This window comes from Siphateles boraxobius, unplaced genomic scaffold (assembly GCF_051911475.1).
Source record: "Siphateles boraxobius isolate OS27281-9 unplaced genomic scaffold, OSU_SipBor_1 24, whole genome shotgun sequence".
NCBI lineage: Eukaryota > Metazoa > Chordata > Actinopteri > Cypriniformes > Leuciscidae > Siphateles > Siphateles boraxobius.
Window position 1 is genome coordinate 166799 of NW_027508855.1, and position 15197 is coordinate 181995.

General features: G+C 37.4%; 1 protein-coding gene across 9 annotated transcripts; it reads left to right on the top strand.

The window, feature by feature from the left end:
- The first annotated feature begins 636 nt into the window (after positions 1 to 636).
- kank1b (KN motif and ankyrin repeat domains 1b) lies at positions 637 to 12355 on the top strand. Of its 9 annotated transcripts, XM_077240578.1 has the most exons (13): positions 637 to 806; positions 2344 to 2409; positions 2685 to 2783; positions 4398 to 6836; positions 6955 to 7041; positions 7651 to 7738; positions 7927 to 8058; positions 8149 to 8236; positions 8974 to 9217; positions 11049 to 11191; positions 11285 to 11485; positions 11633 to 11731; positions 11835 to 12355. In XM_077240578.1, the coding sequence occupies exons 3-13, from the start codon at positions 2747 to 2749 to the stop codon at positions 11886 to 11888; spliced, it is 3612 nt and encodes a 1203-aa protein (XP_077096693.1). In that variant the 5' UTR covers positions 637 to 806; positions 2344 to 2409; positions 2685 to 2746; the 3' UTR covers positions 11889 to 12355. The 9 variants fall into 9 exon arrangements, with proteins under 9 accessions (XP_077096693.1, XP_077096696.1, XP_077096695.1 ...); XM_077240581.1 differs by lacking the exon at positions 637 to 806 and having other exon boundaries at positions 2332 to 2409; positions 8974 to 9193; XM_077240580.1 differs by lacking the exon at positions 637 to 806 and having other exon boundaries at positions 2332 to 2409; positions 8161 to 8236.
- Positions 12356 to 15197: the final 2842 nt, after the last annotated feature.

Below are 15197 nucleotides of genomic sequence, written 5' to 3' on the forward strand. Positions count from 1 at the left end.
CATAAGTTACAAGTATATACTGACATGACTTTCTAAACACCCCACTTTGAAAAATATGCACGAGTAAAAAGTAGGCATCTCCCTTATGCGCATATCCTGTACAGGTCTATACTATAGTAAAAAAAAAACTACCAGCAGATGTCGCTGTAATCTTGAAGACTCTGTAGTCTTATGCATTATCAGCGTTAACTGATAACAGAGAATGATAATGAAACTTTTCTGATTTCTTATATTATTTTTTATATAGGATCTGTTATGACCAACAGATGTCGTTCTTACCTTGAAGACATACGATCACTATCAACGTTAAATGATACTGAACATTTTCTGATTTCTAACTTCTTAATTTTTGTAGAGGGATCTGCTATTACAGACAGTATTGGGCTGAACTGAAATAATTTTGTTGAATAAAAACTGCTATTTTAAATCAAATAATTTGCTCGTAACCATACACGTAGTTATTTTAGCCCATGTTATATTTGTTTTCAATATTTTATCCCCCTCCTCATACTTCACGCCTCATTTTCTACTAAATACAGTTATAAATCAAGTGGGAACTATACTAATCGTATTTTTTTCTTCATACGGCAGAAAAAAAATAGTAAAAGTAGTACTGCACACCTGCCGTAGTGCGTCATGGCGTAAGCAGCAACTCCTCCATGCGCATACAGAACAGCATGGTAAAGTTACTCCAGGACTGGCTGTATACGCTAAACATTCATTACGGGAGTACTGTTTGTCACAAAAATGTTCAGATGTAAACGCAGAAGAAACGTAGTTCATCTCTGAAGTTGCGCTTCGCTCTGGTATGTAAACAACAGACTCACCTGCACTAATGTGGATAGGACATCTTATTGAAGTTATTCACTGCATTTGTTGTCACTTTGGATGGTCTAAAAATATTTTTCTGCAGACATGACATGTAGTCTATGTAAATAACAATGTTTCATAGAAATGTTTAAAAACATTTTAAAACAAGTTAAGGTGGAGTATTTATAAGTGCTACAAAAATACACTTTATTAGTTATTACACACTTTATTCAAGTTATATTTACAAGAATGTTAAATGGCTGTACTATTAGTTGAGGATGTGGTACAGCATAGCCTCCAGGCAATGTGTAATCCAGTAAGCCGAAGATATACTGGGCTGTACCAGGAGCTGATTAGGCTATATCCATTAATGCACACATATATTTCCCTCTTAAAACGAAGTAAATCTTGAGAATGCAATTTCCAGTAAACTTGATTGGTTTACCCTCTTTCACTGAATTCCAACAAAACATCCCTTGTTTGTATTTAAGGATCCAACGGAATCTGTTAGTGTGCTAACAGTCAACAACATGGACATTTATTATATTTAGTACTCAAACTTACCAAACGTCCATGGTCTGTTAAGTATATTTTGTACTATAAAGGACATTTGGGGCTAATTATATGTATATTAGATGCACAAATTATTAATCAATTAGTAGTTATTTCAGGTCATATTTGTTATTCTGCAGTAAAAAAACAAATAAAACAAAACATTTGTAACAAAAAAAAAAACATTTCTAAATTATTTATCTCTTTGTTGTTCTATTTTTCATCAATCATTTTCTTGATTGTTATTCTGAGTTTTACTTTATGCCCTAAAGTCTTTGTTCATATCAGATATACGTGTGTATTCATGGATCAGTGTGTGTCCGTTCGTGCGTGTTGTGTCGATGTGTCCATGTCCTCTCACTGCCAAGCAATTCAGCTGACACAATGCAGGTCTCATGTTTCAGATATCTGTCTGCAGTGACAGTGCAAGCTTCTCCTGGTTTGCAGGGTTTCTCCCCCTCTTCCTTTCCTTAATCAGAAGGAATTTTGACATTATGTGGCAGACACATGGTTTTGCTTGTTGCTGTGTGTCATGCTTGCAGCTGCAGAATCTGTAAAAACTATGAATTAAAGGCTGTGTTATAAAGGGGGGGGGGGGGGGGATGACATGACATTCAAAAGGGAATGACATGAGGGTGTTTTGACTTTCTTTTTTCCATGTAACACAAAAGTATACATTTTAAATAATATAAAGTTTTATTTGCAATTACAATGAAATGAGACTGACTGGAGCTTTCAAGTTTAAAAAAGGATGCAAAAGCACCATAATTGTACTTTAAAAGTATCATAAAACACTGTATGTATGCACTATATTGTAAGTCAACTGATGTCATAGTCGTGTTGAATAGACAAAGAACTGGAGCAGTCAAATCCAGTCATGAATGATTCATTCAAACCAGTTCATTCAAAAGATCCAAATCTCTGTATTTTTTTTTTTTTTACTTTTATATAATTATCAACCTTTTCAGCCTCTTTTTTCAGGTGGTGTATTGCAGATCTACATGAGACTGCTTACCTTTATCTTCAGTAGGGGGCAGTACATGAAAGGTAAATCATGTGAGATTCATGATTGATAGTTTTCCCTTACTTCTATCTGTTACCCACAAATAACCAGACAAAAGATTTATTTTTTATTTTTTTAAATCCAATTGGTATGCATTTTTGAATTGATACATGGAATAAAATTTGCAAATTTGAACACAACCCTAAATGTACCAGTTTATTGTTATTATTATAACAAGATTATTAGCGGTGTCCTTGTTGTAGTGTAATACAGTTTGGTTATATGTTTAATGTACTCTTGTCTTTTCTTGCTTTTCTAGTGCTTTTCTAGTCTCTGCTGAGAAATAAATTTTAGTGGTGGTATCGTCTATAAAAAGCTGCCATGACTCAGAAAACACACTTCCACCTGAATCAACAAGGTAAGAATCAGCAACTCTGCAGTTTCCTCTAAGGAGCATTGCGGAAGTTCTGAAATTTCTAACCGTTACTGACACCAGTGGCCGTTAGAGAAACTGCAGCCAGTCACATGCTCCTTCTCGGTGCGCACGCCCGTAGTTTCCGTGGGTGTCTGGATTGTGCTGGAGGCTGGTCGCTTCTTTCCGTCCGCAGAATCCATTTGAAACACTACTGCTAACGATTGCCGCTGCCATACGGATGTAAGTCCAAGTAGACGAGAACGCGCATGATGTCACATTTTGTGAATTTTCGTGCCAATTCAGACCAGACTCCTCCACACACAATTGAGCCTATAGGCTGACTGAGGCAACCGTGGTGGACAGTCAAGGTGTCATTCCTTCTATTACAATATGGTTGGCTCATAAATGTACAAATGAAAACTCTATCTTAAGGATAACTAAACCCCTGGACTCCACGCACTAGCAGTATTTGAAAAATGCTGGAAAAGTGGGCAGAGCCCAGCGGAGGGGGGCGTAGACCTGAGATGCATCTCTTTGTATGGAACCTGCCTACGTCACCAACAACCCCTTAGGTCACGAACCAACCAAACATCCAATAGGAAAATTCAACTGCAGTAGCCACCATTCAACCTGAAGAGGGCAGCACTCAGACGTTTTTACACCATATATTGTAGAATTAAAACACTTTAAACACAAATGTCAAAAAAGTTACTCAAATCAATGAACAGTACTAATAAAGCCCCGTTCTTACAGATCATTAACTAAAAAAAGTTGGTTTAGGGTTTAGTTACCCTTTAAAGATTTTTTAAAGTAAAAACCTACACATAGCCCCTTTAAAATATATATAAATTATAATAAAATGGTTTTGACTTGCATGCTCCCAGTTTCTGAATGCAGGGGGATATCTTTATATACGTATATTTGGAAGTTTTTTCAGTGTAAAGGCATGTTTTTTTTTTTTTTATAGAAGCGTTTTTGAATGCTTGAGTTGATGAAAGAGAAAGGGAATAAAAAAGCAGTGGGAGGAGAGAAACAAAATAAGAGACTGAAGACCTGGAAGAGGAGAGCAGAATGAGTAAGACGAGGGCAGAGAGGAGAGAGCGAATAGATGTTCTTTACTAGAACTTTTTCCCCTGTGTCTACATTTTCTTTTTGGTGAAAATTCTAATCTGCAGGTAAGAAAGTTAATACTTAAGGCTTATTTTGTTTTGAAAGACATTTGCTGCTGAGGTATTTTTTAGAAAGGAATGCATTTTTTTATGGAAATCAGATACATTTTGAAAGCTGAGGATGTCACCACTTGAAATTTGCCTGCAATACTGTGAATATGAAGTATATGTATGTACTATTTTATTCTGATTTTTTTGAAATATTTTTTGTCTTTTTCTTTCCGTCTCAGTTTCATTCTGTGATTTTAAATAGTGCTTTCAGGCATGTTAGTTATAAACAGTTCACAAAGTCATTACTTTTCATGTTCTTGGCTTGGAAGTATAATTGTATCTTATTATTGAACAGTTTTACTCTCAAAAAAGTAGACATTCACTTTAAAAATATGAACTTTGAATATGAACTCTCCAATCTCCTCTACCATAGTAATTTTGTTTTTTGTTTAAACAGACTGGAGAGAGATCACTGCTGACACTAGCCCATTCAGCATCGATACACCATACGGCTACCAGCTCGACTTAGACTTTGTTAAATACGTGGATGATATTGAGCGAAGTGACACCATTCGACGGCTGCATTTTAACAAGCGGCCCGGAGCGGCAAACGCTGCCTCCGAGTCGCAACGCATCTTAAACCCCATACACTGGAATTCTTCAGAGTCTTTGTCCTCAGTGAGCAGTGATGAAGCCAAGAAAACGTCTCCGTCTTCATCCTCTTCCTCTTCTTCTGTCAACAGAAGAAGACCCCCACTTCCCCATTCCAAACCTAAATCCTCCTGTCCAAGACCTGAGGTCCCTCAAGACCTAGTCACCTCTCAGAGGTATGTCGATGGGACGTCTGCCCCAGCCACACAACATCCTACCCCAACCAAACCAAATCCTCTAGTGGAAAAAACTTTGATGGAAACGTGCAAACGTTTGGAACATGAGAAAGGCTTGTCGCAGCAAGGACCTCCAGAACCACAGCCACGGCGTAGACTGGCCAGTTTTGGTGGTCTTGGCTCTAGTGGTACCCTATCTCCGTATACGAGCTGGAGTACCCTAAATCAAGGTGCTAAGATGACAGTCCTAGACCAGCCCCGACAAAGTTCCGTGTTATTGGGGAACACCCTTAAAATCAGCCCCTCAAGCTCTGGCCGAGTATCTCCAGTGAGTGGTGTGAGCCCACTCCACCTGCAGATGGTCCGGGATCAGATGGCAGCCGCTTTAAGGAGGTTAAAGGACCTGGAGGAACAAGTGAAGGCCATTCCTGTCCTACAGGTGAAGATTTCTGTTTTGCGGGAAGAAAAGAGACAACTGACCGCCTTGGTCAAGAGGCAAGATGAAGATCAAAAATCAGGTTCTATCATTGACAAAGATTTTAGCAGCAAACCAGCAATAGAGGGTTTGGAGCACGGGGCCATCTCTGGTCTGACGGATTTCCAACAGCTTAGTGTTGAAATGCAACTGCTTGAAAGGAAGATTCAAGATGCATGTCTTGAATCCTCTGCCTTCAAGGCGAGAGATCAAATGTCTGTTGCAGTTGGAGATGACAGGTGCATTGATGAAGTTGATGTTATTCATCAACACAAATTAAACTTTTGTAAGGATGTTGCTGTTGATGTAAAACCTGAGACTCAGTCAGTGGCTGTCAGTGTCACTGAGACTATGCTGGGGGTTGTATCCAACAAGGAAGCAGAAACAGAGTTGCAACAGCAAACGATCCAACATTTAAGTGATCGGGTTCATATACTGGAGGCTGAGCTTAAAGAAGCAATGCTCAAGGCAGAAATGGGCAAGCTAAGAAGTGAACTGCGGGAAGCAGAAGCGAGAAACCATGCTGACAAGAGTTCCTCCGCACAACCACTGGTGAACTGCGCTGCAACCCAGACTGAGTCGCAAACTCGCACTCTTGGGGTTGGAAACCACACCAACCTCGTGCATTCTGCTATTGGGGGAGGACTAGAGCGGATTTCCATTGCTGTTGGAGTCTCCTGCAAACCGGAGCTGAGGGTTGTTTCATCTGGTCCAGATACACCTATGGAAGAGTGGGAAGTACGGCAAAGAGTGGCGCGAAAAGATCAATGTGTCGGAAGCAAGCGTGTAGGAACACGAAATCAAGGTGTTGGGACAACAATGTACATGTGTGACACTGCCACAAATACTTTGGAGACAATTGAGAAGAAGAACATTTACCACCAAACGGTTGGCTGTGGTGACTGCATGGTTGACATGGATGTCATAGCTGTCAAATCACTAATTTCCCAAGGAACTGTCACTGACCCAGTGCGATGTGTTGACTGTAGTGTAATGGCAATCCCACAGACTTTGTGTCAGCGTACAAACACATCCTTTTGCACCGTCTCGCGCAGCACCAGCACTTTGCAGGCCTGTATCTCTGAAGCCAGCACCAACACAAAGCACACACTCACCAGGGAAAGACATACCAACACAGCACACACGATCACTCGATCTCTGGCGGTTGGGGATGGGAAGGTTTGCGACCGAATGGCTGCTGTTCAGATGCACTCTGTTGGAACCACAACATGCTTAGGTAGAGACACAAATATCCCTGCTGTCCCTAATGTGATAACACGAGATGTTGGTATCGGAATGGCAAATATCAATGAGAATATCCTCATTGGGCTCCATACACGAAACATTGCATGTGGTCCATCCCGTCTACCAGATCCAGTCAAGACACGTAGCATCGGTGTGGAAGTGGGGGACGGGAGGATACGCGACACAGAGGGCCAGATGTTTGTGCAGACTGAGCCTGGACTTGATCATTATATAGATCGCATGCAGAAATTACTTAAAGAACAACAGGACCTGTTAACCGACAGCCACCCTGGGTCAAAACATGGGGTCACTCTCCAGTCCCAAGGTCACTTAGATGAACAAGTTAAAGGTAAGGATGTATATATTTGTGTATCTACCGTTTAAAAGCATTTTTGGTCAAAATTAGATTTAGATGCTATATGCAGTTTCAGCTAATTGCTTTCTTTCATTTTCTTTCTGATTCCCAGTCACTGCACAAAGCCAGTCATCAAATGAGACTACAATGGTTAAACAGAAGAATCAAATGGAATTGCAGATGTCCGCTGCTCTTCATGGTTAGTATTTAAATGTGTCAAAGGTATCTCAAATTAGCAAGCAAAAGTAATGACTCCACCCGACAAAGAAGTGCATGTAATATACAAAAATAAGTAGAAAAGAGGAGACTTTTTTTTTCAGAGCAATCTTTCTGCAGTGGAATTTGAACAGGAGGTGAAAATAGCTCTCTCTCTCTCTGGTTTGTCTTTTGGCTGAATAAGCCCTACACTTAGAATATTTGGGCTGCTGTTGGTTTGTGGAATGCTATAATGTTCTTTGGTATGTGGCAGACACAGACATGAATACCATCCACACTGGAAGCCTGCGCTGTGCATGGTTTCTGAAAGGCAGGAGTGCTTGTGTATCAGAAGTCCTCATTAAAGAAAGAAGAGCCTTTAGCAGGTTTTTTTGGTGTATAAAGAAGTGTGTGCATGCTTAGGTGATGTCATTACAAACTAGGGCCATGGAATGTTTTCTGGGGTTTTCAAGCTTTTTCATGTCAAGGATCATATGTCGAGGATATGATTTCCTTCCACAGAGCTTCTTTTCTTAATATATATATTAGTTCCAAAGAAGGGGGATGAACATCAACTCTATGCAAATTTGTTTTTATCCTCTATTTCTTTCAGACTCACCCAGTGATGACCGCTGTCTTAGGTCTATCATGAAAAGGAAAACCATCACAGATAGTACGAACCCTATGACTGCATCGCTAGGGTAAATAAAGGTTTTCATTATTTATTAAATTACTAATAAATTCAGCTCAGTGTCGCATTTTTTTGTTGGGCTATAGCTCTTTTACCAGATTGGTTGTGTATTGCATGTCTTTTTTATTATTTGAATAAAATACATTTCTATATGCATTGTACATTTAATTGTACACCTCTCTCTCTGTCAATATACAGTACACAGAGAGGTATTGTGGACCTCTTGTCTGAGGGTCATGATTCTGAAAATGAAGAGAAGAAAAAAAGAGAAAAGAGAGAGAAAGAGGGCAGCACCAAAGATAAAGTGAAGATTCCTAAAAGAAACGAAAGGTTCATGCTCATAACAAGTTTTGTTTTATCAGTGCAAGATGAAACTTTTAAGCCAAAGTTATCACGGTACATTTGTTTTCTAATGTATAGGTATATATTTAGTGAGAAGATGCTCTCTGCCTGCCAAACTCTGGAGGTTCACCTTAATGGTAGCAAGGTCATATCCAACAGAGAACAGGTGAGTTACAGAACAATAACTGAGATCGGTCTTTTAATGTAAGTTCTTTTACCGTTTCTGTGTTTTTTTCTATACTCTGCCGTTAGTAGAGGCTTTCTAAGAAGTGTCTGTAACATTTACAGCACATTGTATGAATGTGTTTTGTATGTCCTTTATTATCAGAGATGGTTTCCAATACTTTGAACCACTATTATTTAATAGGCTTGTTTCTATGGCTTTTGCTTAGTAATTATTCATTTCACCTATATTGTTAGTGGCTTCTATTTTTTCCAGTCGCTTTGTCACACACAACAACAACAACATGTTCAGGAAGAGTTGAACCATCTCACGTGTGGGAATGAATTTTCAAGGTTCAAAACTCAACAACAGGAAAGCAAAAGAAGGGCAAACCAAACTTAGTTTATGATGTATTGTGGAGCTGCATTTCACAGTCGGAAAAACTCAGTTGTTTGTGTATTCTACTCAGTCTTGTCCTCCTCCCATAATTACCCACTGGCATATAGATCAGATTGTTCGGTACTCTGTGGGATCTGGGAAGTTTAAAATTATAGCGTTGCTGTATTTTGTCTGTGTTAAAAGTAATTTAAGCCTGCTTGTGACGCCTGCATTCATTTATTTGGTTTCATTTTGTTCTTGGCATAGTATGTCTACAAAGTGTCCATGTAGTTTACACGAATACTCTACCCAACTTTTTGATTTGTTTTTTCCTGCATTTTATCTGTTTGTCTTTGCAAAAGCGCTCCTGTCTAAGCACAGTGCAGCAGGAGTGGTTCTGTGTGTCCAGTCAGAAAAGGGCATGTCCACAGATGGTGGAGGACTTCCTCTTCGCTTGCCGCCATGTCTCGCCAGACGTGCTGTGCTATGTGGCCAACATGTCTGACCAAAATGGCAACACAGCCCTTCACTACAGTGTGTCTCATTGTAATTTCAGCGTAGTAAAGATTCTACTTGCTGCAGGTACCCTCAAACCTAAACCCAGAAGTAAGCTATTTTCTGTGAATGTGCGAGACTTCTGATTCATTAGCCTGTATAGTTCAATAACTAGAAGAATAACAAAGTACAGTAAAACTATTTGTGCCACAAATCAGTGAGTTTTTAACCATGACAATACATTAAAATTATATGGCAAGAATTACCAGTTTGCAATATCAAGCAGCATAACAAGCTGTTTTGAACAGCTAAAAATAACTGGAAGCAGATGACACTGGAATTTTTCACAACCAAACATTACTCTATCGATCAAAATTTTGTGGTAAAAAAATGTCTTTACTTTCATTCAGCAAGGATGCATTAAATTAATCAAAAGGGACAGTTAAGAGAACTTTCTATTACAGTAATAAATTAGTTTTAACAATGTGTTAAAACAACAAAGGTTAACACAAACAAAGTGTAACCAATAACTGTGTTCTATTTTAATATATTATATTAAAATAGAACAGAGTTATTGGTTACACTTTGTTTTAATGTGCCTTTGTTACACTGTAATTATACATATAAGTACTGAGTAATATTAAAGGCACAATATGTAATTTTTGCCTCTAGAGGTCGCTTATTCAAAACAAAGGCGTAGCTTAATGATGCCGTGAATGAGTGTGGAATCTTGGGAATTGTCGTCTTAACTCTTCACCTCCACAGCCGATGCAAATCAATCCAACAGACTCGGGCAGAAATTCATGTTCAAGGATGCTAATGTATTGAATTTGAACAAGACTGCTGAAGCGAATGCTAATGAAAGACATCTGCGAAACATACCGGTCAGGTCCAGCGGAGCTGTTTTACATGGCCAAATAAATGAGTGTGTTGAAATTGTTATAACGTTAATTTTTGTGTTAGCTTGGTGGCTGGTAGACTTGTTGCACTGTGTAGTAATCTAGTTTGATAATAGAATGTCATATTAATATAAACTGGATGACTTCTGTTGCTAAATGACATGCAATTAATTTTATTATTATGCTATATTAGCCACTTGACAAAATAGTGTCTCTGAGGTAAAAACATGGTACTCGTGAGTCGTGGTAAATCAAGATAACAAGCTATTGATACAATAAGACTAACCTAATCATTGACAGGCGACACTTTTCTCTGGATTTAAAATGTTTGGGATAATTTAAGTACACAAGTCAACAAAATATATAACATTGTTCTGTGCCTGTAAGTAACTACATGTATTTTGTTTAGGGTTAGTTGCTTGTAATTTGTAATACGGTAGTTATTACTATAGTAACTACACGTATCATGAAATAATGACACTTTAAAATATGGTTTTACCCAGTTATTTTAAATTGTAATAATATTTCCGAATATTACTGTTCATACTGTATGTTTGAACAAATAAATGTAGTCTTGGTGAGAATAAGAGACTTCTTTAAAAAACATTTAAACAATGTACTGACCCTTTGAATGGTTGTGGTTTGTTTACTATAAATGTTTATCCAAGATTTCAAAGACTAGACACACAAAAGTGTTAAATGCATCTGTTTCTAGAGCACAGTTTAAATAAACCGTAAAGAGACACTCGATTGTTAAAAAGGGTTAAAATTATGGATCCTTTAATGTTTTGTGGACAACCTAGATCAGGGGTGTCCAAACTCAGTCCTGGAGGGTCACTGTCCTGCATAGTTTAGCTCCAACCCCAATTAAACACACCTGGGCTACCAGCTAATCAAGGTCTTATAGGCTAGAAACTTCCAGGCAGGTGTGTTGAGTCTGGCTAGAGCTAAACTCTGCAGGACAGTGGCCCTCCAGGCCCTCAAGTTTGGACACCCCTGACCTAGATGAATAATTAATTTGGTCTTGATTCCTTCTTATGCAGGAGTGTGTAATATTGATCATCAGAATAAGGCTGGCTATACTCCTATAATGCTTACCTCCCTGGCTGCCGTGGAAGCAAAAGAAGACATGTTGGTGGTGCAAGAACTCTTCAGCAGAGGTGATGTTAATGCCAAGGCTAGCCAGGTATCTGTCTCTGTTTATATGAGTATTTAAAATAAGAAAACTGTTTCTCCCTAAGAGTATTCTTTTGTTTTTACTGGACTATTTTCTTCACAGGCTGGTCAGACCGCCCTCATGCTAGCAGTCAGTCATGGGCGTATAGATATGGTCCGGGCTCTACTGGTTGCGGGGGCAGAGGTCAACATCCAGGATGATGAGGGGTCAACGGCTCTGATGTGTGCTGGTGAACACGGCCATGCTGACATTGTCAAACTCTTACTGGCCCAGCCAGGCTGTGATGCCACACTGACTGACAATGTGAGTAACCACACGGCTATCTGACAGAAAAGATTTAATGTGTATTGTTCATCTTATTTGTAATTTAAATATGTGTTCTTGTTTTAATGTGTCTGACATTTGTATCTGTGTTTTTGTTTGGTATGTTTTGTATCTGTGTGCTGGTAGGATGAGAGCACTGCTCTGTCTATAGCTCTGGAGGCCGGACACAAAGACATTGCTATGCTCCTCTATGCCCATGTCAACTACTCAAAGGGCCAACCTAGGGTATGACTCTTTCTTATCTATGCCTGTACTCTTTCATAGCATTTCATTTTAAGTTACCAATTACTCAAATTAGCAGCACAACTGTTTTCATGCTCATTCACAGGGATCCCCTCGAAGCAAGACTCCACCCACTTCACGCATAAGCTTTTCTGATTAATATGACATTTTCCCATACCATTTTCCCTCTGAACAACCTGTTCAACCATATGACTGAGATGAATAACACATTATCTCTTCAAACAGATGTAATATTAAAGAGAGCAGTAGTTCTAAAAATGCAGTGCACTAACTGTTCGCAGTTATCTTTCTCAAATATAAAAATAGCAGTTATGCAGTTTACTAATAAAGGCCTATATTTCAAATTCAACTGTTATAGTTAGGAAACGGCATGTCAAAACAGTTTTATGTATTCATTTTAGGTAATATATAAATTATATGCATTTTATGGTACTATATACAATTAATTTTACTTGCTTAAAAGCTTGATTTAATTTCTTGTAATATATACCACTTGTTCTATGCATTTCAAAATCTAGAATCTATATTTTAGCAACTCTTTATAAAAATGTATTTAAATGTAAACATCATGTTCATATACACGTAAATAAATATGTGCTAACATCACCACCTTGTGTTTATTTAAAAAATTGCATTTCTTTCCTATCTTGTAGTATTTTAGATCTGAACAGTTATGATGAAATCTGAACTGCTGCAGGTGTTCAACGGACACGTGTGTTGGTGGGGGGTTTAGCAATCATTCGTGAATGAATTTTCTTTTTCAAATGACCGGAGTCATTTCGCGATTCAGTCTAAATCATTTGGACAGCTCAATCACGGACTCAATTAATTGTAAACCGTGAGACGGTTAACAGGACACTAACAATAACAGGGAACAATAAGAGCGAAGTGGATTGACCTACAATTATTAAAAAACAAACCTGCTGCAATCTATTGTTTGTCATTGGTGACGGTCTTTATCAAGTTCAATTGCTGCATATGCGCTGAGTCGACAGCAGGTAAAGGTAGTAGCCTATATTGACAATTGTACATTACACGACAAGTATTATATTATATATAATATAGGTACAAGTACCGGGCACAGTTTGGACACATTACTATTTTTAATGCTTTTGAAAGTTTCTTATGCTCATTAAGCCTATTTATTTGATATAAATACAGAAAAAAAACTTAATATTGTGATATATTTCTATTTTAAAATAATGGGTTTCTATTTTAATATACTTAACCTTTGATACTTTTTTCAGGATTCTATGATGAATAAAAACTTTAAAAAGAACAGCATTTATTTAAAATAGAAATCTTTTGTACCAATATAGCCTATACCCTTCAAAAGTTTGGGGTCAGTAATTTTCTTTCTTTTCTAATTTTATAAAGCAAAATGTGCTAAATTGATTTAAAAAAGTGATAGTAAAGACTTAAAAAATAATTTCTATTTTACTTAAATGCTGTTATTTTTAACTTTTTATTCATCAATGAATCCTGAAAAAAGTATCACAGGTTCCAAAAAAATATTAAGCAGCATAACTGTTTCCAACATTGATAATAAATCAGTATTAGAATGATTTCTGAAGGATCATGTGACATTGAAAACTTGAGTAATGGCTGATGAAAATTCAGCTTTGCATCACAGAAATATATTATATTGTAAAGTATATTTAAAAAGCAAAACATTATTTTAAATTATATAATATTTTTTTCTGTAGGCTATTTTTTATCAAATAAATGCAGGCTTGATGAGCATAAGAAACTGCTTTAAAAACATAAAAGAAAATAGGAATGTGTCCAAATTTTTTGACCGCTACTGTACTATATATAGGCCTGCTGCATAATTATTAAAAATTGTAATGTAAAGTCATTTTACGTCACCATTCCACTTCACATTGCCCAATGAAATTTGAACTTGTCAAATCACGATTGGCCGGTGTATTATACATGACAAACAGGCGTCAATAAATTATGTAGGCTAATATTTTAAAATATGTGATATGTTGATTTTTAATCGAATCGACACATTTTGATTAATGAAGAATAAGAAAAAACGTTTAAAATTTGCTTCTTTTTTTCCCCTGCCGTCGATCATATGGGGCTAGTAGCTACTCACTGAAAGAACCATTTGTCTCGAGAGTATATTAGGTTCCATCTTCCCAAGTAAGACTGTGAAATAACTACGTTTACACTAGTGCATTTTTGTTTTAAAACGTATAACATTTGGTACGGTTACGGCTGCCGTGTTTAAAACCTACTTCAAAGTGTACGTTCTTAGGTCACCAAAACGCCGTTGTCATGTAAATAAACGTCCAGAAGGCTTTAAAAGTAGGCTATTCTGTTTTCAGTTGAAAAAGCTGTTGTGTAAGCGTTGTGTCTAAGTTAATAACTATTTTTACAACGGAAGTTAATCGTTTAAAAACGTACTTAAGCTGGACAATGACCATCTCCTGCTGCTGTAGCTGACAGCCAAAACAATCTTTGTTGCATTAATTTCCTATTATCACTGTAGCATGCTTTTGAAACATCTGTATTGTAAAAAGCGCTAGCCTATACATGAAGGTGACTTGACTTAACTATAATTTAAAAAAGCAGTAAATGTGAAACACACCTGGCATCTTAGCACAGCCGTTGATAAGCTAATTTTATTTTTACCAGCCTCTGCTAGTGTCTGCTCACCTGGGGAGCAGCTCCCACACCAGTCACTGATACAGTTGCTTAGAATGCTTTGTACAGAAACTGATCTGGATGTGAATGTGAACCTATGCCATTAGAATGATCTACTCTTTTTAACCCCCGCATACCACACTATATAATATATGTTAAAAAAATAGATATTAGCTTGAAGGATTAATTCCCCATTCATTGTAACTTCTCACTTGTACATTTTTCAAAATTAATTATTTTGTGCTCCACAGAAAAAAAAGTCTTACAGGTTTGAAACCACATGAGGTGAGTAACTGATAACAGATTTTTTTATTCATTCTTGTGTGAACTAATTTTTCAAATGAAATCCTATGTGATATTAATGCGCTCCGCTGCATTATGACAATCAGTCTGCACCCATTTTTGAGGTTAGACAATCATGTTTGCAATTGTTAACATGATAAAAGAGATTCTTCACAAAATGAAGGGCACATTTCTTTAAGAATAAGGAAAGAATAACAAATGTACAAAGGACAACAGCTGAAATTCAATACTTGTTATGTAGAATCAGTTCAGCTGTCCTGAAAGGGAAAATAGATGGCTGTCAGATAAAAGACAGCAAACAATATCTTGTGTTGAGAAATGAATTTAGAAGGCTGCATTAATTGAGGTTAGGTTAGAAGATTACTTTTTGGTCTTTTGTGTAACAACATCTTACATGCATATTTTTGGATCGGAGTACAGATACATGATACATCACTTATAGATGCATGCATTTAATTACATTAACTTCATTACATCTCTTATTTTAGTT